Consider the following 27,975-nt stretch of genomic DNA (forward strand, 5'->3'; position numbering starts at 1 on the left):
AAAGTGGCAAATTTAGCACAATAAGCAATATTGCTTTTTTGACATTTAAAGATTACAACTTTTTTGGTTGCAATTGTCAAAGATCTTTTACAGTAGTTGTGTGAAGAATGTCATTGAGCGGTCTGAATTCTTGTGTCTGTGTCTGCAGGCGGTGTACAACCTGGCCAACGTGGCGTGCAAGTGTCACGGGGTTTCTGGGTCCTGTAGTCTGAAGACGTGCTGGCTGCAGCTGGCCGACTTCCGGCGCGTGGGCGAGTTCCTGAAGGAGAAGTACGACAGCGCGGCCGCCATGCGCATCAACCGTCGGGGCAAACTGGAGCAGGTGAACAACCGCTTCAACGCGCCCACCACGGAGGACCTGGTGTACATCGACCCCAGCCCGGACTACTGCCTGCGCAACGAGACCACGGGCTCCCTGGGCACGCAGGGCCGCCTGTGCAACAAGACCTCGGAGGGAATGGACGGCTGCGAGCTCATGTGCTGCGGCCGCGGCTACGACCAGTTCAAGACCTACAAACACGAGCGATGCCACTGCAAGTTCCACTGGTGCTGCTACGTCAAGTGCAAGCGCTGCACCTCGCTGGTGGACCAGTTCGTCTGCAAGTAGCACGCTAGCGCGCACGCCGGCCCCTCGGGCCACGGGGACGCACTGAGCAGTCAGCAGGTGGGGCGAGTGGGCAGGACTCTCCTGGACTCCGAAAGACTGGACGAAATATAATAAACCAGTGATAAAATCTATATATGTATAAATATATAAATAAATTTGAAGTATCTGCGTATAAAAGTGTGGTGGGTGGTAATTTAATGGCATTTGTTGACGCTCAAGAAGCAAACAAATCATGCCGGGAAAGGAAATATTAGAAGATTTAGTTGATGTGTTTGGTTGTTCTCCTTCCTCTGCTGGCATTCCCAGAATGCTCGGCTGTTTTGATGAGCGGTATAAAAGGCGGACGAGGCGTGATGCGGAGCTACAGTTCTTTCTTCAGAAACAGGAGACGAGCTCTCAGCCTTATCACTTTATCTGCGCACAAAGGCCCACCTGCTCCTGTTCCGCCCACCTGCTACTGTCCCGCCCACTTCATCCTGTCCCGCCCACCTGCTCCGCCTCTCCTGTAGTAGAGCTCTTAGAATCCTCGCGTCAAGGCAGTGAGCGTGAGCGTGATGGACTTTGGAACAGAGGATGTGTGAGGATGACATGTTGGTCTGTCAAATCTGTGTTGCTGTGCCACTCAAGGTCCAAGCTGTCAAAACACTGCCCTGTGGCATTACGTATTTATCCTACACTGCCTCCCAGATGCTTGGATTCATTGAAAATCTTTTGACTGAGAAACCTGTCTAAGAGAGCCATTGAGATTGTAACAAAGGAGCTGCCTGGTTATATGAAAAATAAATAATCCTGCCAGTAGACTTGCTTTTTCAAGTGTATTAGGGAAAGGTCGAAAGAATTTAAGAGGGTAACAGTGATCTTTTCCTGTCTAAAACAGCCACTGGGCTAGTGATGTGATGGACGCCAGCTCTTAGATTCACTCACTACTACATGTTTTAAGCTCTTTGTTTTCTTCAGGGCCTCGAATGAATAATGAATTTGAGTCTGGTGACGAGAAGGAACTTTGGTGACTTTGACGAGAAGAACAAAGAACATGACATTATAAGGACTGCAAAAAAAATGTAGTCAAATAATAGTGGTTGAGATTCTATTTTATTAATTGCTTGTTATGTTATACATCATATGTATCTGAATACTATTTTTTGATACAGAGGGTTTTACTGGTTTATTTTAGCAGAGGCCAAATTAATTATTGCTGCCAATTCCTCCCATTGCCAGAGCTCCAAGAAAGATTTTAAAAAATAGCCTTTGTCAATTCTATCAATGAACTGTGTAAATAGAAGTCTATGTATACAAATTACACTTTGACATGATTACAGTTTCTATGAATTTACACATTATTGTAAATTAGTTGTTGACCATATACTTGTGTATTTTTGTTTGCCATCATTCAAACCAGTAATATTAAAAATATGAATAGTGATTATTGATCATGTGCTACGTCACCATGACTTACTGTATTTTGCTGTAAAGACAACGTCAGTACTCAGTTATGTTATGCGTTATGATGCGGCAGTTTTGAGTACATTGAAACCATAGTAGTCTAATTAATATTGATTATTGATTATTACACAAGTTCACATATATGTTCTCAAGTGTTTATACACAAGAGCCAAGAATTATTTGCACCATTGGGTCCTCAATATTCACCCAGTATCTAATCATAAATAGCCTGTATTGCATTATAAATGAATATCCTCGAATGATCCTACTGAGTGCAGCTTTCCGTCTCTGAGAAACATGATTCCTGCTGTGTACTTATATACAACATGTAGTAATGGTACTGGAGTTCCACTCTGAGAAACATGATTCCTGCTGTGTACTTATATACAACATGTAGTAATGGTACTGGAGTTCCACTCCCTTTGTTGTTGTTGCATTCTCCTGCCGTCACACCTTGATTGAAGATCGGAAAACTGGTGAGTATAGGCCTCAGATAAAATGGGCTCCCATGAACAATTCTTCTTTTTGATTAATTATTTTTGCCTGTTCTTGACTGAAATTTCATGATTTCCAAAGCTTTGGAAGATCTGTAGATACACCTGAATATACACCTGAAATGTAATTGCAAATGAAACCACTGATGAAATGCACCATGTCTAAAAATGCTGAGGATTGCTGTAGGTTTGCATGAATACTGTATGTTAATTACTGGAACAACTGCACCGGTAACCTCACTGAAATCACTTCACTCACAGTACCCCTTTAAAGAACTCTGTCCTATCCAAGCACACAATTCAAATGAAATTTTTAATCTGAGTGAACTGGTCACACCCTGTTCTTTGTTGGGATGACCTAAACCGTTTCACAGGTGTTGCCTTGTGAAACAGAGACCTCTGAAGAACTTGTTAGCTGTGTAGCAAGCTGATACTCCATTTTCTATTTATAGTTAACAACCTCAAACATCAATGATCTGCAGAATATATCCAACTTTGGACTGGGAGCATTCCACTAATGTTTGGTGTGTATCAGGTAATAATAATAATTCAAGGGAAGGTGTTTAGGGTTTCCAGTGAACAAGCGGTCTAAAAATATCTGCTTATAACTGGTTAGATATGTTGTTAGATAAATGTTATTACCCCTCACCTTTGCGAGTACCACACTAATTGGCAAGTTATATGTAACGTCAAGATACAAATCTACTCCTAAATAGCTTGTGAGTTCAAATGAACAAAATATTTTTAAGCAATTATTTTTGCTTGTAGCCTATTATAAAATACTTGCTTATTCTTATAAAACTCATTTTGATGATGAACATAGTCCTGCAATGACAGAAACAAATGTGTCGTGTAGGTTACATTAATTCATAGGTTATATTTGCCGTGAGTGATTTTTAAAAAGTACCTGAACTACACAACCCATAATGCCTTGCTTTCAGGCTACCTGTTATCTGTGATGCGTTCTGATTGGGTTTGGGACTCTCACGCGAGGGGCGTCACAAACAACGCCACGATACCTTAGAAATCCAGCTGGCCGGGACGAGTCAGTCGAAAGCGCGAGCGGGATGCGCGCGAGGACACGCACGCGCGTCAAAATCCGTACGCGTCCGGCAACTTCGACTCGGAAGGTCGCCGTCGTCCCGTCAGCTGTGAGGTAAAAGTTGCGCCGTCTCAACGTAAATATGTCCGTTGTTACTGCGTATACTCAGGCGACAGTTTATCCAAGGCGGTCGGCGCGGGCTACTTTTCGGCCGCTGAAACACTGGAGACGGACAGATAGATGAGGTGGATGAGGTAGTTGGCTAGCTAGCTCACTCACTGGCCTTTCTGGTTAAACTTGGTGGGTTAGCTTAGCTTAGCTTAGCTGGCTAGCTTCATCCTCGGCTGTCAGTGACGCCGTACAGGCAGTTGACGCCAGCTGCGTTACAACAGGAGACAAAGACAACCGACAACACAAGTTTAGACCACCCGTCTGTTCTCGCGGTCCCCTTTCCCCCCTCCATGACAGCGAGCAGGGACCCCTGTTTGTGTTTATCAGTCAGCCGTGTGGGGACGCAGTCAGCCCGGGTAACGTGCCTGCGTTAGTTAGGTTGGCTCTGTCGGAGTCCTGCGGGCCCTTATAAACCGCGTAGCCCGGTGAGGAGTCTGACACCAGAACGGTTGTTCGGTTCTGGTCCGTGTTCGCCGAGGTGTTCGTGAACACGGTGGCCGAGCCCGCCAGCAGCCCCCCCGGTGTCGGGAGCTACAGCCAAGCCGCTCGCCTTGTAAACAAACCCGCGCCCGTGTGAAATGACAGCCGAGCTAACGGCTAACTGAGACCGTTAAAGAGTGTTTTTGTTCAACTTGGGAGCTTTTCTGAGTGTCCTGGGTGAGCCGTTGAGACAGCCCGGGTCCCCACGCGTTAATACGGGCTATGTGGTGAAACACGTCTGCTCTTTGTCTGCTTTGTGCTGTGTCTGCGGTCGGCAGCACAGGGACGGCGGGGACACGCTGGTCCTGTTAGCCGAGCTGTCACCCCTGTGTTGGACACTTGGTGTGTGCCTTACACGCCCTGGGACTAACCGGTAATATTGGGTATTTTATTTAGTTATAGCTGCCAAAATAGTGTGTTTTTGTCTGGACCAGCTAGCTGCGGACCCAGCTAGGTTCACTGTCAGAAACCTGGCAGGCTGACTTGTTGTTGTTCAAAAGCCCGTTGGGTTTTATGTAACTGGGCATTTTATTAGGATTTCGGAGTCGTATAATAATGGTGATTTTCGGTTGAATGATTTTCAACCGACCCATAATTTAACTACTAATAAAACGGAGAAGCTGACATGTTAATAAATTAATCTGTCACCGCACTGTAATTATCAAGATGTTAAACTGAATCATACAGAACTTGTTTACCCTGAAATACAACTTGTGATTAAAGTTTTCTTTAATGCACATTTATTTGTGACCACTTCAAAACAGCACAGTTCTTTTGAAGATTTTCTGTGTTATCAGATGGGCTCTCAGCAGCTAATCTGCTGTTAAGAAATAAATACCAGGCTTGCCATTGTAAAATGAACAGTAATTATGGTAGGGCAGTACAGCTCTATACATTCAAACATCGAGGCACCTCAGATAACCCAGTCAGTGCTGCATTTATTCCAGTGTTGATTCGCTGTGCACTCTATCAGTGTAGTATTGTATTTTATTGCTGAGAGCATTAGTAATTGATTTCTTATGCCATGATACATGCAACCAGTGTCTCGTTAATATTATAAATAAAACAGATGTTTAACAAGGCCTGATTGTGGGTCGCCTAGCTAAGTATATTAGACCAGTTTCAGGATAGTTTCATGTAGTTTTTTTCCTTGTGCTTACCAATCTTGTAAAAGAACATTTGCACTCGCATGTTCTCGTAATTGGACAAGCTTTCTGTGCCAGGTTCAAGTGTATTGTGTGCTCCCTCTTTAGCTTGTGTTTACCCAGAGATAAAATGTCGCCTGCATGAAATGTAGCAGCAGGATAGGCTCTCTAGAACGAAGCAAAATACTGTACAAGCGTTTTGTTAACGATTCTTTTTACTGAATGAGAGAATTGCATTGCAGACACTTGGGAACAACGTTATGGCCATTTTATACTGTGATGTATGTATTTGATATATCCTATAATTGATATAATATATGTAATAATTGTTCAGAGAGAGAGAGAATGATGGGTGATGGATAGACAGACTGATGCAAATCAGAATCTGGGTGTAGATTGGTTCTACCCCCCCCCCCCCCCCCCCGTTGGTCTTATTAGATAGATTGTCAGTTTCATCACAGTATGTGTTCTTTTAAGCTCAGCAGAGAACACAGAATGGCAGATGCATGATCTCTGTGTCGTATGTTTATTGCCAAAGATCATTTGATCGGCTCACAGTTCAATGCCTCACCTCTTGTAATCCAATAAAATGTCACGGCACTGTCAAAGAGATTTACTCTAGTGTGCCCCGTGCTGTGTGGGTTGTTGTGTAAGGGGGGAGCTGTTTGGTGGTCCATTGGCTTACATCAGTTTCTGATTACGCCAGCAGTTTCCTCACTACGTTATTGGAAATTAGTCATGCAAGTAAAGGTCTGGTTTTGTCCTTGGCTGTGTGGTGGCATACGTGTGCTGGGTGTGCGTCAGGCCAAATGGAGCATATGTCAGTCTTGCTAGACAGTGGCTCTCCTGGAGTGAAGGACAAATTAACCTCCATGTGGCATTTATTTTTTATTTTTATTTTTTTTTGTGTAGCTACCATACATGTATTTGATGTTGATTAGATTAAATGCAAGGTTCTCGAATCCAAATGTTTTTCAGGTAGTTAGTCAGTATGTGTATGTAAAATAGCAGAAGGTGAATATTGTACTCTTAATGAAAAAATTGGTTTAGTCTATGTACTAGGTAATATCAGTGACTTTTGTTATTTAGATTGTTATTTAGATTGTTTTGTTGTTTAAATTGGTTTAGTCTATGTACTAGGTAATATCAATGACTTTTGTTATTTAGATTGCTCAAGTGCAAATCAATTTATTAAACCTGAAATTTCAGCATGCACGATTGCAGTGAGTCATGTAATTAATGGAATGGCATAAAATTGTGTGCCTGTCACACACACTAATGTGTGCAGGAAATGAGGGAGTGCTGTTTTTATCCAAATCATGGATATTTTAGTCAGTCATTTGAGAGTTGCACACCCATTATCCCTTCAATTGAACATGCTGTGGTGACATTTGCGTAAGTGGTTGTACAAAAGTTCTTACTATAATTGCAGAAAGTCCAGGAAGCAAGGATGAAAACAATTTCACTCTCATTTTGCGTTTGTGGAGTGAGATTTCTTGGATATTTTCATCTAAGCACAGTTTCCCTGTTTGTTAGTACCTCCCTTTACTTGACACGCTCACAGACACTAGTTTCCGTGTTGTTGTTTTCACCAGTACTTCTCCATTCGTGTCTGCACTGTGGATTTTACTGTTCTTCCCGACAATGGTGTGACCAGCCACAAAGATCTTCACTCGTTACTCTGCTAACCTGTTTATCCTAGCACATCACTGCTTACTGTGCAGTGGCAAGTGGCGATGGAGACCGTATGTGTTGGAGAAGGCACATCTTGCAGAACAGTGTTGTAGTTCTATGGGAGTAGTCCGATTGGTGCAGTCGCGGTCTTGTGCAACACCGCTCGAGCTCATTTTAATTTGTGTGCCGTTTAAGCTTCATTCTCTATTGTCTTACAGAGGACCTGCTGTTCTTGCCGACCCTGTCGGTGCAGCAGTGTTAGTCACAGCAGCCCGCATGTAGGGCCTGGTCACAGCGGCCCGCCTGTAGGGCCTGGTCACAGCGGCCCGCCTGTAGGGCCTGGTCACAGCGGCCCGCCTGTAGGGCCTGGCCACAGCGGCCCGCCTCAGGGTCACACGCTTCAGTCACATAGAATACGCACCCAGCACGGCTTTCAGAAGATCTGCTTTTGTTTACACTTGCCCATGTTTTTTATTTGTTTTTGTTTTGTATGTGTGACTCCCCCCCCCCCCCCCCCCCCCAACAGAAAAGTCAGATGATTGGACCTAATGTTTATGCAGTCAGACGCAATCTCGCCTGCTGGCACCAGTCACACCAGTCACATGCGTGATATTTCTGCCCTTCTGGACGTGCTAAGCATGGTCACATGTACTGCACTTTGTCAAATCACTGCGATTCCCTTTAATGTTCTGTTGAAGGCTCCCCACACCTTACATGACTCTCACATACTCTACACGTACTTGCTAGTAGAGCAGGACCACGTTTCATCACCATCACATCACATGGGCGTCGTGGTGCACAACGTGGCTGTGTCCCAGTCAATGCTGGTCCTGTGGTCAGTGACCTTTGAGGAATGGGGTTAGAGGGTATTGGCATGACAACACATGTGCTTCAGCCTGTAACTGAATGCTCATATAACGGGTGGACCTTTTGAGAGAGAGAGAGGGAGATAGAGAGAGAGAGGGAGTGAGTGTGAGTATGATGCAATCCATGAATATGCAAATTGTTGGCTGAAAACTGAAGATCCTTTTCCAGACCCTTTATAGTCCCCTCCCTGCCGTGACAGAGAGCTATGTTTATATGCACATTTAATGAGCAGTACCGTTCCCACTTCCCACAAGAAACAGAGGGCCCACCTGTTCACATCCATGTAGTTTGTGTACCTGTATGGATCTGTCTTGTGCATAAAAAAAACAAGTTATACCAGGTAATGGTGGCTCATCGGTTTATTTACACTCCTCGTGCATCTCGGTCTTGGCTTGGCTGGTGTTCCAAACTGCAATAATTGTCAAGCGATTTCCTCTCTGTGAACTGATGTCACTTCTCAGAGACTCTATCTAATGCTTGGATCAGTCTCGGACATAAACACTCTCCTCTTTTTATAGCTCTAAATCAGCAGATAGGTGGGGAATGTTTGCAGATGGACAGGGTCCATCTTGCTTGGCATGGACTGGAGCTTGAGGACAGACAGCCTTGACACTGTACATTTACATGTGTTGTGGAAAAAGTTTTAAATGTCCACTAAATCTAATATATCAATGCAGACATGTTAGTGCAACCGTATTGCCAAGGGATTCACACATCATCACGATGTACTTCCAATTCAGTACAGCCCTACCAAATTACAAAGATAATGACATAATGGGTGGGGTGGGGCTTCATTTAATGGATTTGTTCATTTATTTATTTTTTTGAGAACACAGCTGTTATCTGTTCTTTGATTTCCATTGAGATTTCTTGAGTGCGTATGAGCAGATGTACGGCACCAGAGTCCTGCAGCTGTGCCTGTGTTGACTTCCCACAATCCTTCCTCTCCAGCCTCTGGGCTCAAATGAAAGACTGCTCGGGGTACAAGAGCAAGATGATGTGCTTCAGAGGACTTCATTGACCATGTGCTCAGCCAAGACTATAGATGTGGCTAAGCAGTCAATTCCGGGGTTTTTTTCCTTGTGGAAGGAAGCGGTTAACTGAAAGTTCATTTGTTCACCTCCTGTTCATCTGGAGTCTTAACCACTTTATTAGCGCTCTAGTTTTGAAGAGGCTTCATCTCGTGTGCCCCATTGAAAGTCATGGAGTCAGCGACATAACACGAGGTTGGGGTGAGCAGAATTCAACATGGCGGACAAGTGCTAAACAGCCTGAGACGTAGTATGAATCATGTTCTCTGTAGAATGTTTTGTTGTTCATGTAATAGTCGGTCTGTATTTAGGCTGGACTGATCCCATACAAATGTACCATGGTACTAAAAACAAGTTGTTTATGGAATTATTGTTTTTTGTTGTTGATAGTTTGAACTCTGCGTCCATTCTGTGTTTCAAGTTCATTTGTGTTGTGCTTTTTTGTTTGTTTACATTGAATCAGCAGCTTAACATTCAAAGGGTGAAGAAATCTATGAATGTATTAGACCAAACAGGTTGCTTAGCTCATCTGGTTAGCATTTATCTGCATGTTTGTGTCCTGAGAGCAGTCCTGTCTGTCCTGTCTGACAGTATCAACATCTCATTTGGGCTGTTGTGCTGTTCACAGCTCATCCCAGAGGCATTTGGTTTCATCATGTCTTTGTCAGTGTGATTTCCTTATCCAGAGTTTGCTGTGTGGTGTCAGAAATGGTGATTCAGTGCCTAAGAATAAGAAAAAGAGGACTGGGTTATAGTAGCTCTCATACATGTCTTTCAAAACCTCAGAGTTGCAGCTAGAAAGGCAGGATCCCCCCCCCCCCTCTCTCTCTCTCTCTCTCTCACTGTCTCTCTCTGTCTGTCTGTCTCTTTAAAGCTTATTGGTGTTTTAGAGAAAGTCTGTCAGATTGCAGTGCATGGCGTGAGACCTGATGTACCGGTCAGGTTTGTTCTTAGCCTTGCATGTTGGATTTCGCTCTGTGTGATGAGGTGTCTTGATTGAGAAGTATTCTATTGCTTGAAGTTTGCTCCTCATTCATTTCTAATTAGCTCCAGAGCAGAGGTACATGCCCACCAGCTCCAGTTAGTGTGGGCCTAATGTCCATAATTGCCACTGGATCGTTGAGAACAATCACTGTAATTACAGGGTTTTAATTGTTGGAACGTTAATAGCTCCTTTAAATAACATTGTGGACGCGTTCCATAATAGTTTGTTGATATTTTCATCCCTTGTCTTTCTCAGGCTCAACGGTGCACCAGGCCTTGTGGCTGGACCCGCCCGTTTGGAGTTGTTGTGTCTGAACCAATCCAGTGCGGAGCAGCGTTACGAGGACGCGGGGGGGCAGCTCCAGGAGGCACCCTGGAGGGCGAGGAGCAGAGGGAGGGCAAACGCCCAGCGTTTGTCCTGAGACACAGAGTCGGCGACGCCCACAGTGCCTGTGACCACGCCTCCTCCCCAGACTGCCAGGACGCCATGAGCCCAGGCACGACCTCTGACAGCCCTCAACACAATGGGGTGAGCACTCCACAGGGCACCGCACTCGATCTCAGACAAACATGCCCATGTGTTAACGGCCAGTATGGCTGGTAGGTAGTGTAGAACGTATCACTTGATTAGTAGGCCTATTGCTTGCTGGGCATTGACATCAGTGTTACATTACTGATTTTGTCAAAATGTTTCTTTCTATATTATGTGTTGTAAAATGTGCAATACGAGTTCGTCAATTAAAATAATTAATGTTAACAGTCAGTCACATCAACTAATGAAGGATTCTTATCTTTTCATATTGTGAAAGTTTCCTCAGTGACCACTCCTAGTTATATCCTCTGATGCAGATCTCCAGTTTGATGAAGGCACTAATCACAGATATTTTTTTTTTGCATGTACGTTAATTGAGTTGGAACAAATGGCCCGGGGAGGCTGCGCTCACAGCGGTGCAGGTGTAAAACTCACCTGAGCCTGCTGCTTGTCTGGGTGCAGACTCATCCTCAGCAATATGAGAAGGCTGATGAAACATTTAGCATGCCCCCGTGTTCAGTAACAGATGCTGACTGGGGTGGACATGCATGGTCAGTCCTGAAGGCCCAGCACAGGTGTTATGGGGGGGCCACTGTTTCGAGTTCCTCTCTTTCAGTTCCCCTCTTGCACTGCACCGAGATTTCAGAGAAAGGCAAGACTTGTTTTGAAGCTGTTCAAGATCATAATTGACAATTATACGAATCTCCTCACGGAGGAAAACTAATATGTGCAGCTAACTAGGAACCACACAAAACCCTGACATGATCTGTGAAGTTACACTTGTATAGCAAGTGTACACGTACTTTCTCAGTACCCAAGGACGACCATGTCATTCTCGGTTCAGCATGTTGGGAAGCTGGTTTTGTCTGTTTGTCTGAGCCTCCTAGCTGGGATATGTTGCTGAATGGGTCATACAGGTTTTGTCTGAAGTGAATCTTTTTGGTATGAGTATAGAGTCTCCAGAGTAAAGCGATATGATATTATCATGGTGCAAATTCAGTCAACATGTACCTCATGTCAGACCTACAGACTCTGATCTGTATCACTTGTGGCATCACTGTTTTTGCAGCCGCTAGTCTATGTAAGTGAACGCTCTGTGGGAGAGTTACCAAAAATGTAAAGATCTTAATTCTGAGTGAGGGGGGAAAACCTCACTATGTTCCACTACACAACACTTACACACTCATTCACACTGTTTCTGTCTGCCCATGTATCTATCCGTCTACCCTATCTCCTCACCCCCCCCCCTCTCTCTCTCTCTCTCTCTCTCTCTCTCTCTCCCTCTCTTTCTCTCTCTCTCTGATTGGTTTGGAAAGGAACAATAAGAGATATTGCTTTCATCTCTCCTTCTTTCTGTTCCTCTCTGCCTTGGATCATGCTGAACACATGTGATACAAACCCAGACCTCAATGACTCATTTTACCAGTTTAAAAAACAGTGTAATGCTTTCTGACAACACCTTTTACTGGTGATCTCACCACACAGACAAATGTGGTCAAAGTTCCTGTGGTCTAAAAAGTCTAAAAAGTGCCATCCATTAATTCTGAAAGCAGTGGTTCTCATAAATACGTGGTTCTATGTGACCGTTTCCCCTTTACTTTGAGCGGGAGTTTACAGGCACATGTTGGTGTATAGAAGAAAGTATGTATCTGTTGGCAGGGTGGACTTTAGCATTGCATGTTGGGATTAACAACAGACTGCCTATGGCTCCCTTTTCTTACTGAAGAGGAGACCACACCATAATTGTAACGTACGGATGAATGAGGCACATGCCTGAGGTCTTATAGTGCCCTCTGATTTGGATGGCACTGAAGACACACACACACACACACACACACACAGAGTCATTTGTTATCTTACTCTGCTACACATACACATATGTACACAGTCGCTGGAGTTCCTGTACTGATTGTCTTGGCTTTAAACCTCTAACTCTGCAGTTTTTATTAAAACCTTCCCAATATTTCCACTGTTCCCACTGTCCTTCCCAGTGCCTTTCTTGGCCTCTGCTCTTCAAGAATACTTAATTTTCAGAGGGAGTTGTAGCTTGAGCTAGTTTTAAGAATTAGCCTAGTGTTTTGTTCCTTTTTTAAGTATTAAAATTGTGCAAGTGGGTGTGAAGGAGGCAGAGAGGGAGATGGACAAAGTATGTGCGAGTCACAAGTTGTGGCCTTGCTGTACAAGGGTTATTCTGTACAAGGGTCACGGAAATGTTGCACAAGAACATGTTCTTGCTGTAATGTGGAACATCTGACTCGTTTGAAAGGAGAAAAGAAAATATGGAAGGTGAAGGAAAGCTTAGGTGAAAGTGTCTGTCCGGTGTCATAAGGCTTTGAACCAGAGAGGGTGGGATTCTTTCTTACAAGCAAGACGTTTCCTGGCAAGGAAACCAGTTGTATAAGAATCTGTGCAGTAGAACAGGTAGCCGTCAGAGATGCTGTGTGCAGGAGAGATCCCCACTGAGATTGTGCTAGGAGCTAAGGGCCACTTTAGTTTTAAATACCTGCTTCCTTCCTCGGGTACTACCTAAGGACTCCCTGTGGGCTGAAGAAAAATGTGTTACTGGAGTCCTTATTTTTGAAACACTCACATGGTGGTGATTAGTTTGTGTGTATTTATATGAACATAACTGTAGAGGGCAAAATACAGAGGCGTGTGCATTTGTGTGACACTCTTGGTGGATAAACCTGCCCGACTTTCACCTGTGGTCTGTTATCTCATATCATGTTTATCTTATCTTATTTTAAATCATGTTTATCTTATTTGATAAGATAAATGTGAACCCGTACAGCTTTTGAAATCTCTAACTGTTTGTACTGTTTTTTTTGGCCGGCTGTAAGACTCACAGTACTTTGCAGAGGCCCTGTTTAAAGCTATTTCACCTTGTGACATGGAGGTTTAATCTTTAGTACGTGTACATAACTTGGGTTTTTCTCCATTGAATGACGGAGGTTACCAACATGTCTGGTGAACTGTGACCTTCACCACTATCTAACGTTAGTGTGACTGTATGCTGAAGAACTGTGATAAGGAACTGCTAATGTCATGGAGTGGATACAGCTAGCAGTGACTGATGGAAACACATAAGCTAGAATGAGAAATAAGGGGAATAGATTAACAGCCTCAGGACAAATCCCTGTAAGGAGAGCTGTAAAATGTTTAAATTACATGAGCTACAGCTGTCAGACAAAGAGAATAGAGGTGGTTAATTTATCGATGTGATAAAAAAAAATGTTTGCTCCTGGCAGCCAGTGGAGCAGTTATGTTGATTTGTATTGAGCAGCAAGCAGCCTCGGGGCCTTCTAGATGGACTGTGTGACGCAGACGTGAAGCGTGTGCCCTTAAAAGTCCAGCTGGCATGGCGTCCCGGTGCCAGAAACAGAATGCACCCTCCAGGAATGGAAGTGGATAGGGCTGTGTTCATTGTAATTGAACACTCACCGTTCCCAAAATATGTACCCTGGAGTAGTCTCTCTTAACGAGAGTTTTCTATAACGAGTCTCTCTTAACGAGTGTTTTCTTAAATTCTTTCCTTATGTCTGTCATATACATTGAGATTAAGTGGATGTTTATTCCTTGGTAAACTCTTAAAATCTCCAAGTGGTTAGATAAAATATATTCCATGTTATTTTTAAGTATGTTTATTAAGAAACATTGCAAGGTATTTCTTTGTGTAAATGGCTGAGCTGTTTATTTATTTTTTTCGGATAATGCAATATTCAGTAGTGTGTAGTTTCCAGGAGTGACTTGTTGGTACCATGTAGCACATGGTGAAAGTGCTTTGGCAGTGCAAGAGGAAAATCTATAAACATCTGTTGTCTTTGGTATCTCTTTTGGAAGGAAGCTGGCTAAGGAAGTGTCATAAAAATCACATTTGCACCCAATAATCACATTTCTCGAACCCCTATCAGTCACAGATCTTTAAGAATCATCCCAGTGCTTCTGATCCCTAAGCTGATTGGCTCCTAGCCATTATGTATTTGCCTGCGCTTAAAAACCACATTACCCAGTATTCCACATTACCCTAGAGTCCCCAAGAACGTAATGTTTTTAGAGCTGTTTTCGTGATGCCATTTGGACTACATCATTGTGCCGCATGTGTTCTCTTGTCTTATTGGTTTATGAAAAGGATGATATGAAAGTCAACAGATCTGCTGAGATGATGGCACGGCGTCTGGTTGGTGGGGACGTCTCTCAGCAGAACAGGTGGCTCGAGAGAGTCATACTGAAGTAGTGAACGCAACAGAGTGACTGTCACTGTTTATCACTCAGTAAACAGATGCCAGTAAACAGATATGCATCAGAGCAATACCCAAATCGTTCCCTTTTTTGTTTTTGTGTATGTATATATTTGCTAAATTATAATAGATTATGTTTTTCCTATGTTGTCAAACAAGCACATTTGTTTACTGTCTGGCTGTCCTGGTGTGCTTGTGATGCTTTTATATACAGGAGTGTATGCATGAGATGCGTTTTCTTAGTAAATGTGGTTCAAAGTAGGGTTGTGGTCATTTATGACCCACCATAATAATGGATGGTAGCTATCGCGATGCCACGCCCACTTTTTTGTTTTTCCACAAACATGCACTGACCTTTCGGTCTCCTTCACCTAAAACTTTTGCAGGGATTGTACAGAAAATGATAAAATCAGGTATATGGAAATTAAAATACCCTACTGCTGAAAATATGCCTAATTGGCATATCATTATATTAATTATTATTATTCTATTATTATTATTATTATTAGGATATTATTCTTTATATCTAGGTTATAGCTTGTCTTCTTTAATTTTAAACATTTCATGTTTAAAGGGAAACTTGTTCATTGTCAACCGAAGTATGACGTTCAACTTCAGTGAAAACATTAATTTTGCAGTGCAAAGGCTACAAAATAAAATTGACACGAAGGTCAATTTAAAAGTTGTAAAAAAAAACAAAACGAAACGACAGCTTATGAATGGCTATGGCATTTACCTTTTTTTGAAAAAGCTTTAAAATAAATCATCATGGATTTCACTATATCACAGCAGAACAACAAACGAAGGAAAGAATAATGAATGAAAATATAATAAGAGCAAGAAAAATATAAAACAGAAACCATGACTTCCCGAAATGCGCTAAACTGTAATAACTTAAAATGTTAAGAGGGCCGACATTGTGTAGCCTATTCCAACAGGTTTACATGTCAATGTTTCTGGCCAAAAAAACCAACATGTTGACCTTCTCTGGCTTTAATAAGCTGCGGATTGGGGTGACCACACTACCCGCGATGCTGAAAACTCTTTAGCTTATTTTATACTACTTTTATTTTATAATCATTATGTTTTTATACAGTAGGCCCCTTTTAAATTTGGTTTTTAATTAACAAAAATAATGTGCTTTGGTAAAATAAAATGCTTTTTGTTGTGTTACCAAAATTCTTTAGCTTCATTTTGCAAGCTCTCAGGGCTGGCTTGGATGCAGTTCCCCCAGCCGTTGCTAGAGGCACCTGAGTCAGTCCCAGACTAAACCGGCGTAACCGTACACAGCCAGGTCCCTGCTTTCTCTGTGGTTGCTTCTCGTTTAATGGTGTCTCACCACCTCTCTCTGTTATGCTTTCTCTTTACTTATTCGAGTATCTATCTCCTGCCTCGCTTCCTGACTCATCTCAAGTTTTCCCAATCCTGTATTTCTTCCTATCTGTTTTGCCTTTATTTTTGGGAAGGGTTTTATTTTGCTGCGGCATTTTTTGCCAGTTCGTTTTCGCGTTGCATTTATCCGCGTTGTTTTTTAGTTAGTTATTTTGCTTCTTTCTCCGGTCTCTCTGCGGTTGAGTGTTATTTTCCACGCGTTGTATTTTTTATTTACTCCATGCCCTCATGGTTTTTGTTTCTATTGTTTTGCGCGTTGAGTCTTCCGCGTTGTTTTGTTTGTTCATTTCTGGGTCGCTGTGTGCGTTTCCCTCTCGCTAATACATTTGACAAGTGTCAAACGTCTTGCTCTTGCGAGCCGGCACTTGGGTCCATCCTTCTCTATATTATTTCACGCGGTGTGTACGTTCCCGTGCTCACCGCGTTACACAAGCCTTGCACACAAGCTACATTGTGTCAAGTTCGGTCTTCCCTGGCATTCGGTAAAAACCAAAATGAACCCATATTTTTGCCTTAAATGAAGACGGGACAGGTTGAATACCTCTTTCCTCCATTTGTTTTGAAACTTTTCCGCACATGAGTGTGTCCCAGAACATGCTGCGTAAAGTCTCGCGTAATTTTGTAATTACGTAACGCGAGACTTCACCACAACTTAGATTTTGGGACATTTAAAATTGATTCTGAATTGTAGTAAATGAGAATCGATTTTTGATATATGAATCGATTTTTTGGCACACCTCTAGAGATCAGTGGTAATGGTTAATCACAAGGTTGCCAGATCAAGCCTCACCACTCCCTATGTTGCCACCCTTGGTGTCCTGAACCCTCAGGACCCTTAACCCTAACTGCTCGACCCGAAGATCATCGGCTATAAAAGCACCAGAAATTAACACCCCCCCCCCCTTTTTCTGTAGTTTTCCTGTGTTGGGAAGGCCTAAAGAACATCTAATCACGCGAGATCTGTACCCCACACCTTCCATGAATGCGAACACAAATGTCTTTGTTCTGGACTCTTCATACGTCCACAGTAGTCTCCTTGTTATTGGTGTGGGGAACTCCGCTCCACCCAATGAAACGCTTGTCTGCTGCCTCTTCAAGGCACAAGGAGTCCCTACACATCTCACAGCTGTTTGTGCATGTGTGTGTAAACACGCGCCCACCCACGCACCACAACGGTGAGCAAGAGGGAATGCTGAATACTTGATCAGCTCATCATAGTAGCACCTCTCTTTGAAGCACTAAGCCATAGAATAGCTTTGCAGTGAAAGATATGCCATATTTAATGCACATGTAAACATGCTCCAGGGCACTTAGGTCCACAAATGCGCACACTCGCACAAACACGTACAGAATGCCGTTTTGCTGTCGGGCATGGGAAATGGGGTAGTCATGTATTATAGATTTAGCCCTAATCTCTTCTGAGAGCCTGGGTGTCTCCACTTACTGACTAGCAAGGCTCCCCAAGTAGAGAACCACACGTCCTGTGGTGTTCTGCTAGCTTACCTGACACACAAGGTGTGTGTGTGTGTGTGTGTGTGTGTGTGTGTGTGTGTGTGTGTGTGTGTGTGTGTGTGTGTGTGTGTGTGTGTGTGTGTGTGTGTGTGTGTGTGTGTGTGTGTGTGTGTGTGTGTGTGTGTGTGTGTGATGGCCTCTCTGTGTATTATTACTTGGCAGTACACTGCAACCTATATGGATATTGTGTTTGCTCCTAGTCTGCATTCGTTTACTGAGCATGTAATAACATTCAATCCTCCTCCTCCTCTCGTGACTTTGAAGCCTTGTGTAATCTCATCTAGACTCCTTGGTGCACTTAACCTCGTCATGTTCTGTGAAGGCAAACGTGCGGTTGTGTTTGGAAGGGACTCCTGTAGTAGGAGACTACGCACGTGATCATGGACGTGTAAAGTGATACACACAGAATCGTCAGCACTTCTCACTTATTAAAGTGGTAGCGTAGGAGTGCTGCTGTCCCTTTACACTGCTCACTCTTTAAACCCCTCCCATATCAGCCATCTTAACATTGACTTAAGATTTTAATCTATTTCCTGTGATAATGTTTGTGGGATGTGGTGTCTTGTGATTGGATGGTTTGCTTTTTTGTTTTTAAATGAGTACTATGTTCAGTCAGGGATGTCCGTGCTCACGATTTGTTTGTGCTTATCAGTTTTCGATTTGTTCTGTGTGCGTTTAGCTGCCCTGCGTCGCATTATGGGCCGCACCTTGAAAAGATGGGGTGTGGAGAGATGCACAGAAACATAAGTCTGTCCCCACCTCATCCCCAGGTGCGTCCACACTGTCCCCACCTCATCCCCAGGTGCGTCCACACTGTCCCCACCTCATCCCCAGGTGCGTCCACACTGTCCCCACCTCATCCCCAGGTGCGTCCACACTGTCCCCACCTCATCCCCAGGTGCGTCCACACTGTCCCCACCTCATCCCCAGGTGTGTCTCCACCCCGTACCAGAAGCACCGGCCCTTCCCCATCCCTTGGTACCTTGTCCTTGTCCCAGTCCCGTCCTCATGTGCCCCAACAGTGTTCCCTACTGTCCAAATAATTATTTCTTCATTGTATAAAGTTCAAAGCCACACCCATCCATAATAATTAAAAACGTTGAGGTCCCACTCTACATGGAGCTGATACTCTAACCGTTTCACCTGCTGATGGAATACAGTTCCCAGCCCAACCTGTGGCAAACAAAAATGTAATGTGAGATTTGCTAAAATTACTGAAATGCCTTTCAGTTATTAAGCCTTTCATTCACCTTTTGAAGGAAAACCTGAGACAAAACATCTCAACAGAAGCCTTTTTTTTTTTTATTAAACCACTCTCACCGTTACCATTGTGTTAAGACATTTTACTACCACTGTCATGGTGGATAAGTTTTAAAAGGTGACCAGTGACCATAGATTAAAAAGTCATGTTGGACAATTGCAGAAAAGGGTGTGTTTTTAAAGTAAACTAACTGTTCAATTGTGTTCGTTACTTCATGTATTTTATGTTTCCCACTAGCTAATAACTGAATCAGCTGTGTTCCCGTAAGCGCTGAATCGTATCCCCGTTTCCCAGGCGTGTAAACGTGTTCAGCTGAGTCAGGTACCTCACTTGAGAAGTTTTATTAACGCTGCCCACTGTGTTTCACTCTCTATCTCTTGGCATTTAAAGAGCAATTTGTACAAGACTCCTTATACGTCGTCACTAATGGAAAAAATATTAAACCTGCCCAAGGGCTGAAATTGGAAAATGTGACCTCTTCCAGACTTCCAGCATGCATGACCCCTCATTATGAATAATGACTCATCTCCCTGACCCCTCCATCCATCCACAGACACGAGACTTTGTCTGTGCACAATAAACTATTCATAGATCACTTTTGGGATCCCTTCAAGGGACCCTATTTATGGCTGTGTGTTCCAGCATTACTGGGTCTATTTGAATCCATTAAGAGGAGCACTGAAACGTTTCTTTGCTGTTTGTGGTGGGTGTTCTTGTCCGTCTATTGGCCTGTCATGGCTATTATTATCCCTGCCAATCCATGGAGCTGAAGAGAAGAGTGTTCCCGTAAAGAGTGCGTTTGAACCGGCTTTATGGAGAGGTTCTGGGCCAAGATGTCCTTGTCCCATTTCTGTTCTCTCGTCTCCGTTCTCCTCTGTTCTCCTCTGGCCCTTGTGATGCCCTCTTACTAGGCAGTAGGTCAGATGTTTGTTGTGGGGCTGGTAAGTGATCTCTTCCAGCATGAGGTCAACAGTGCTCATGGCCTCGGTCATAGATGGAACTTCTTCAGCCATTCTGTGTGTGTGTGTGTGTGGGTGTGTGTGTGTGTGTGTGTGTGTGTGTGTGTGTGTGTGTGCGCGCGCAGTTTTATTAGTATTAACTTGATTGCTGGTGTGGAGCAGATCCCACAGACCAAGCCTTCTGAATAGTGCATTAACCTGTCCTACTATACAACTGTGTCTCTCTCTCTGTTCTGTGTGTCTCTGTCTCTCATCCTTCTTCTTTATCATTATCTGTTATTCTGTGCGGAGGTGCCATTGTCCATTAGCTCTGGACAACATCTTCTGCCCCAGATCTGCTGCATGCAACCTGCTTACTATTTATTCATGTGAACCCTTCCTGAGAATATTGAGTGTGTTCATATCACGGGCACTATGCTGTAGTCCAGGGGTAGGGAGCCGTCCCTTCTACACACACTCAGACTTCTTCAGGCATTGTCTGTGTGTGTGTGTGTGAGAGTGTGTGTGAGAGTGTGTGTGAGAGTGTGTGTGAGAGTGTGTGAGAGTGTGTGTGTGTGGACGATGGCGCAGGTTTGGCCGCCTGTATGTACAGCACTGTGTTCAGTGTTGATTGTTATTAGTATGGTGTGCTGTTGGGAGGTGGAGGGTTGGTGTGGAGGGTGGTAACACGCTATCTGCTAATGCACAGTGTGGATAGAAAATGCCCATAAGCAAGGTCATTTAGAGTGGTGCTGGCTAATTTAATGTCTGTGGGTGTGGGACATGTGCAGTCCTGACATGATCACACAATACTGAGATGGACAAGTTTGTGGGGAAGAGGGCTTATTTATTATAGCCTGACACTGTTCTCAAGGACAGAGGGGTCCTGACTCTGTGTGTGTGTGTGTGTGTGTGTGTGTGTGTGTGTGTGTGTGTTTCAGACTGTGCCTGTTAGAAGAGCAGTACATCATGGAGGAGAGGAGAGGGTGGAGGAAGAGGAGGAGAGGGGTTCGGATGAAGGCTTCATGGGAATAACTCCACTGCTGCAAGCCCACCACGCCATGGAGAAGATGGAGGAGTTTGTACATAAGGTCAGTCACCAGACACTGGCACACACACTTCATAGTACACACACACACACACTGGTGTCTGAACGAGCTTCTGTGTGCCACTCACATGTGTGATTTATAAATAAACACAGATGCGCCACCCTGGAGAGCTCTTGAGTCTCCACAGAATCGCACACTCATGAATACGGATGTCCCCCACCTCCCACGCTAAACGCTCCGTCTGTGCCAGACAGCTGTAACTGCACCTCCACCACATCACACTGGTGTCATCAGAACCTTCACCGTCATGCCAACACGGATCCTGGTGCAACTCACAGTTTCAGGCACACAGTCAGAGAACGGAGCCTCGCTTTCACTTCTCTTCCCTGTTTGTTAACACATTTTGCTGTCTGTGCTGCCACTTGACTTTCTAGCTTCTTCTATGTTTTTTTTTTTGTTTGTTGTTTTCTTCCTTCCCCTCGCAATCCTTTCTTCCTGCTTCGTCTCGTCATCCTCTCTTCCTCTCTTCCCCTTGTCTGGAAGAAGAGCGGATCTGAGCTGAAAGCGACTCTTGGAGTGAGACGCTCTCCACGGCGTCTGAACTCTGCACTCAGCCATTGCCCCATTAGAGCCAGAATGGCGAGACGTGCAGTGGCGTGTCGGACCGTTTCCTGTCTCCTCCTGATAAAACTGCTAGTTACAGGTCTTCTGTGCCCACATTATTCCAGACGATGACACTCACTCAGCAGTCCTGTCCTGTTTTGTGCTCCACTATTAAAATGGCTGCCGTCGAGAGTCAGCCCTGTGATGATGGACACGCTGCATTAAATGCCCCATTCTTATTTATTGTTGGTCAAATACATTTTTTTCTTTCCTGGCATTGACGGTTCACGTTTGTGAAGAACTCGTATGTGTCATCAGAGTGAACATCAAAGGGTAGGGACGTGCTCATTTCAACACACGCCACATGCATTACCCAAGACGTTGCGAGACCAAAAAAGTGAAGCAAATGACAAACGATGGTGAAATGCAGAGTCGACCCTAGTGAGTGAGCGGGCACAAGTCCACAGTGCGCCGTGCAGGTTTGTTGGGTTTTACGCGTTCACTGGAACCGGGTGCGCCTTAAACCTTCAACCGTTCCACTGCTGTTATTGCCAACAAGTTGAGGTGTCTGGGTGTGTTTACACTGCTTACAGCATTCAGATTAGTGAACACGTTGAAGGACAACATGACTGTTTTAACACTATCCTTGTGATCAGGAGGAGTTTTAATAAAATAACCAAAGATTTCCCTATGCAGTCTGTTACTGGTGTATGACGGTAGCATTTATTTATTTTTGCTGTGAAAATTCACTTGCACAGAGAAACGCGTCTATGCTGTTCCTGTCATTAGCATCTGTATTTGCCTGTGACTGTTTGGGTCTTTCCCTACTAATGCACATTTCCTGTCTCTGTAGAAATTATTGTGTCATCAGTCTTATGGGGCATTATTATAATCTTTAAATTACTACAGGGACCTTTTCAATACTGTTTTTTGTTTTTTTACTTTGGTCAAGATGTGGGAGGGAAGATGGCGTGTAATTCCTCACGACGTGCTGCCTGATTGGCTGAAAGACAACGACTTCCTCTTGCACGGGCACAGACCACCAATGCCGTCCTTCAGAGCGTGTTTCAGGAGCATATTCAGAATCCACACGGAGACGGGCAATATCTGGACCCACCTGCTGGGTAATGCACTGGTGCACGCACGCACACTCATTTACGCACACTCACTCACTCACTCGCGCACGCACACTCACCATGCTGCATGTTCTGTGGGCAGGGTTTAGTCTGTTTCTCTGTCTTTATTGCTAGTGTTTGCCTTACAACAGGTGTATGATCTGCTGTAAAACAATCCACTTCTGATGGAACAACCCTCTCCAGAGTGTAATGATCTGAGCTGTGCTGATATAAGGCAGTGTTAAAACGCCAAAAGATATGTCCTGTAATGAATCTAATGGGCTGTCATGGTGATATTATGATATTATGGAACATCATAATTAATCTGAAGCTTTAAGTATATTTGGGGCCCAGCCGTTAAGTGAGAGTGTGTGTTTTAAACCCTGCATACCAGAGAGGGTGTGTGGGGGACATGAGTGGATGTCTTCTTCTTGTTGAAGCCAAACTCTTCGTTTGTAGCTCCCAACTTTACCAACTTTTATGCAACCAACCTGTTATAACTTCAGATGAAACTATTAAAGCATCTGAAGCGGCCATGCTGGATTAGTCTTATTTCCTGCTCAACAAAGGTTTGTTGTATACTTTGATCAACAGGCGCCATCTAGTGGTCATGGCCTACTTTACTAGTCTGAGTCATTGCTCCGAGTGTACTTTAGATCAACTTCTGTGATGCTCACTTAATATCTTTCTTTGATGCTGATCTTAGAATTCAAACCTTTTAGTTTACATTAAATTAGAATATGGCAACTTTGATGTTTCCACATTCACATTCTGAAGTATGGTTTGAGAAATTAGATGTAAATACATTTATAATGTGTCTTGGATGCAAATACACTTGCATTTTTATGAGGATATTCCCCATCTGCTATACTCCTATGAACCCACCTGTTAATACTCAAAATGGATGAAAGGACCTAGTGCAAACAGGGTCAGATTTCATCTTACAAACAAGACTGTTGGTCTAAATGTAGTCACATAAAGAAAGAATGAGCAGGTGTTAATGAGCAGGTGTTAATCTTTCAGTAATATTCAAATGCAAATATACAGATATTAAAAACGTAATGATTTCACACCTCATCATGTGTAATAATTACATTAAACAACTGGAAACCCTTATTTAAAAAATGGTCAGTGTTGATCACCCTAGCTCCGATTTCACATATAGTGTAAATTCTTTATATATTTTTATTACCATATTGAATTGTCCTTAATACTCTTCCTGTATGGACTTGCACACACACACACACACACACACACCCACCATGCTCAACAGTGTTTGTTTGGTGTACAGCTTCTCACACTAATCTGTGTTCCCTTGTTTGTCGGTAGGCTGCCTGTTCTTTCTGTGTCTGGGCATAGTGTACATGTTCAGACCCAACATGTCCTTCGTAGCGCCGTTCCAGGAGAAGGTGGTGATTGGCATGTTCTTCCTGGGAGCCATCCTCTGCCTCTCCTTCTCCTGGCTCTTCCACACGGTCTACTGCCACTCCGAGGGCGTCTCCCGCGTCTTCTCAAAGTCAGTGTGCACACATGCACGCGCGCACACACGTTTTCATGTGTTCTCTGTGTAAATGGACCATGTTGTTGACAAGATTAGCACTTGGTAGTCTACGTAACAAACTAGTTTTACTGAAAAACACAGTGCATTTTATTCAGTGTGAATGGATTTGGAATACAGTACAAAGACCACACATGTGTCAGGATGGGATTGTATTATTGTTGACATTAACGGAGATATCTTGAATGACTGTTCTAACGCGTCAGCATGATAACATCTAATTCAAAAAGTAGTGTTCCTTATGGGTATAGTATACAAACAGTTCTCTTCTCAACTTCACACGGACACTGGGTACGTGGCAGTCCCAACCACAGCTTCAGTTCACTCACCAACCCGTTTAAGGGAGGTTTGTTCACAGCTTGGCTCCCCTAACTCCAGAGTGTGAATCAGTCCATCAAACTGAGAGAACCGGTATTTCTGTTATGAGGCGTGAGACCGGGCACATGGTGGAGCTTAACGCAGGTCGTGAAGCGCAGGGCGGAGCTTAACGCAGGTCGTGAAGTGCAGGGCGGAGCTTAATGCAGGTCGTGAAGCGCAGGGTGGAGCTTAACGCAGGTCGTGAAGTGCAGGGCGGAGCTTAACGCAGGTCGTGAAGCGCAGGGTGGAGCTTAACGCAGGTCGTGAAGTGCAGGGCGGAGCTTAACGGCGGTTGTGTGTGTTGCCGTAGGTTGGACTACTCGGGCATCGCCTTCCTCATCATGGGCAGCTTTGTGCCCTGGCTCTACTACTCTTTCTACTGCTCCCCCCAGCCGTGTTTCATCTACCTGATCGTAGTCTGCATTCTGGGCTTGGCCGCCATCACCGTGTCACAGTGCGACTTCTTCGCCACGCCCCAGTACCGGGGCGTCCGAGCCGGTGAGTCCACGTCGCCATCGCACTCCTTAACGTTTGGCAGCGGCGTGTCCGAGGGAGCGCTGGGTGGCTGAAGCGTGTGTCCTTCACCTGTCCAGGTGTGTTTGTGGGGCTGGGGCTGAGCGGGGTGGTTCCCACGCTCCACTTCATGATCTCCGAGGGCTTCCTGAGGGCCACCACCATAGGCCAGATGGGCTGGCTCTTCCTGATGGCTGTGCTCTACATCACGGGGGCGTGTCTCTACGCGGCGCGCATCCCCGAGAGGTTCTTCCCTGGCAAATGTGACATTTGGGTGAGTGAGCTCGGACTCCAGTGATCCTTGGTGACCTTTTATGGTAACATCAGGCCCGTCTATATCTTTATGCTGTGGAGTTAGCTTTCCTTCCAATAAACGGGCGATCCTAATACGTTTGAATATAACATCCAGCTGCAGTTAGTGTGGTTAGGTCAGACCCTGTGTAAAATCTCTTCTCTTCTGGATCTTCCACAGTTCCACTCGCACCAGCTGTTCCACATCCTGGTGGTGGCGGGGGCCTTCGTGCACTTCCACGGTGTGTCCAACCTGCAGGAATTCCGTTACACGGCTGGCGGAGGCTGCGCGGAGGGCAACGCCCTGTGAGCCCTGCTCCAGGGTGGATATCCACCACCAGGGGGAGACAAAGCTAACCTTGCCACCGCTGCCAGTAACAACTTTGCTCCTTACATCTTCCTCACTGAACTACAGAGGGCAACACTGATTGACAAGGGTCTTGATTTCTTTCTGGTTTTCTGGGGGTTTTTTTCTGTCTTCTCTTTATCTGCATCAAATAAAATGCATCAGGTAATTCAGTGGACACGGGTTGAGCACGGATAGATCCTGAAATACTCAGTTTATTTCTTAAATTTGTAAAGGTGCAAGAAACACTTTGGTTTGAGCACGTTTCAGTTGCCCTTCGAGAAAAGACAGTGGGGTGAGGGTGAAGTTGTGAAGTTCTCCAGTTAAGGATGCAAGTTGTTTTAACCGTTATAAAAATGTTTTTAATGTAAATAAGATTTCTACATTTGGGTTATATAGATTTATATAAACTTGAGAAAATTACAAAAAATAAATAAACAACTATCATAGTATTGATGATCTGAGAGAAAAGAGTGAAGTGATGATATAAAAGGTGAGTCCATCACACCCTTTCAAACAGGAGGAGGGAGACGTCACCCCTCTGAAGAGCAGAGGTGATGCGGTCTCGCCCTTGTTCCCTCAGACGCTGTGTAGCCTGAACTATAAATATCTTTGTGTACAGGGGCCAGAATTTCGCATAATGGGGTGCAGTGGACCTCTCACAAACACGGGAGCCTTTTATAGGTGATCATATGCTGTTGATGCAATTACGGCTAAAGAGAACAAGGTCTGGACTAGTACAGGTTTGTATCTCTAGATCAAAGAAGACCTCTGTCCCTGAGTAGCTAGTGGTAGGACGGTGTGTTTCTGGCAAAGACTGACCCATACACAGCAGGCCAGACAGGCAGGTTCTATAAAAACACAAGCCAGTGTGGGAATCCACTACCTAGGCCTTAAGGTGTCGTTTCAGCCTCTCACGTCTACGGCCAGTCCAAGTCTTCTTTTACAGGCAGGGTCTCTTTCCCTCAGAGATTTCCACCAAAATGGAAAATCCACCTTGTACAAGTTCCATTTTACTAAGGGCTGCTGAGGCATTCGGATCTGAACACGCAGGCCTAGAGGCAGACGCACCGTCTCAGTGTGTTTTCATCAGCTGCAGTATGCAGTTTCTTTTATTACTAAATGCCTTTTTTATTTATTATCTCTTGAGTTGTATTGGTTGAGAGATTAAATTTCAGAATGGCTGTGTCCTGATGTTTTTTGCTCCTACGATTCAGGAACAGACCAGTTATTTGTTTGCTTCAGTGCAGCTTTCGCTGACGGCCCACCTCTAACACAAACACAGCAGACCTGTGGGGCATGTATTACACAGCCATTAATGGGCAGTGTTGTTGGCTAATGGACCTCATATTTTGCCACAGTCTGGGCTGGTCAAAGTAAAGTCAGGGGGACTTTGGGCAGGTGGGATTCTGTCGGCAAAAACCCAAAGAGACAGGACAACCCACTCAGGATAATGTGATGTTTTATGAGGTCAAAGGCCAAGCGAGGACGTGATAAGCAGTAGCCTCGATCTACTTCTGTTCCACGTGTGTTGAAGAGCTTTAAGAAACTCTGGGATCAGGGTGCATGAGCACCGCGTCACCATTGAACTCTTAACAGCAAAGCACCAGCTAATAGCACAGCTACCATAATGTGGACTAGCGGGACAGAACATTTGATTTACTGTCGATGTCTGGTTAAATAAAAGAGAAATAGCTGAATACATATAGGTTATACGTAGAGTACATCTGTTTACTGTCCTGGGGGGTAGTGACATGAATTGACCTTTCAAAAGTTATTACAGTAGAACTGTAATTTAACTTTAAAAACTTTTAAGTGGCTAAAAAGAAATTTGACACACAAGTGCAGTTTATTTCTCCGGAAATTTCTTCCATCATCTGTCATCTCTTTAGCAAAAATCGCTTAAAAAAACTTTTTACCTTGTGATTTTGATGCAACACCAGGAATAAATGGTAAAAGCAGACGGTTAGCTGGTGCATAGGCTACGACACACGCAGGTGCAGTACAGCAGGTGAGACCTACACACCACACCCACCCGTGAGAACGCGTGTGACGTCATCTACAGTCCACTCTCATTCCACCAGGGGGTTATTACCGTCGACGGCTCCACACCCTCATATTACCAACACTTGGCCTTGACTCATCATGCCATGAGTTCCTATTGAGGCTTGTTTATTACTATTATTCTTTAATTTATTATTAATGTGTGAGAGGTGCATACTATTTGTTGTTGAAGCACACAAATTCTGGGTGTCTGGGTAGAACCTTTATATCTGCTGTATTGTTCTAATAAAGATTTTAAATTCTAAGTTTCATGTCCATCTTCCTCAAA

General features: G+C 44.2%; 2 protein-coding genes across 5 annotated transcripts in view; both read left to right on the forward strand.

Moving 5' to 3' along the window:
• Positions 1–2,278, forward strand: part of wnt5b (wingless-type MMTV integration site family, member 5b) — a 73,976-nt gene extending 71,698 nt beyond the window's left edge. For both annotated transcript variants that reach the window (XM_077005325.1, XM_077005326.1), the window contains one exon: positions 149–2,278. In XM_077005325.1, the coding sequence (XP_076861440.1) occupies positions 149–607 (459 nt within the window). In that variant the 3' untranslated portion in view covers positions 608–2,278. The remainder of the gene's footprint in view (positions 1–148) is intronic.
• A 1,262-nt stretch (positions 2,279–3,540) lies between these two features.
• Positions 3,541–27,952, forward strand: adipor2 (adiponectin receptor 2). 3 transcript variants are annotated; one of them, XM_077005327.1, is made up of 8 exons: positions 3,541–3,700; positions 10,195–10,467; positions 20,753–20,902; positions 22,416–22,587; positions 23,908–24,094; positions 24,804–24,991; positions 25,087–25,280; positions 25,479–27,952. In XM_077005327.1, exons 2-8 carry the CDS (start codon positions 10,426–10,428, stop codon positions 25,605–25,607), a joined length of 1,062 nt encoding a protein of 353 aa, XP_076861442.1. In that variant the 5' UTR covers positions 3,541–3,700; positions 10,195–10,425; the 3' UTR covers positions 25,608–27,952. The 3 variants fall into 3 exon arrangements, with proteins under 3 accessions (XP_076861442.1, XP_076861444.1, XP_076861443.1); XM_077005329.1 differs by lacking the exon at positions 3,541–3,700 and adding an exon at positions 4,456–4,610; XM_077005328.1 differs by lacking the exon at positions 3,541–3,700 and adding an exon at positions 8,921–9,155.
• Positions 27,953–27,975: the final 23 nt, after the last annotated feature.

The sequence above is a fragment of the Brachyhypopomus gauderio genome, chromosome 5 (genome assembly GCF_052324685.1).
Source record: "Brachyhypopomus gauderio isolate BG-103 chromosome 5, BGAUD_0.2, whole genome shotgun sequence".
Taxonomy (NCBI): Eukaryota; Metazoa; Chordata; class Actinopteri; order Gymnotiformes; family Hypopomidae; genus Brachyhypopomus; species Brachyhypopomus gauderio.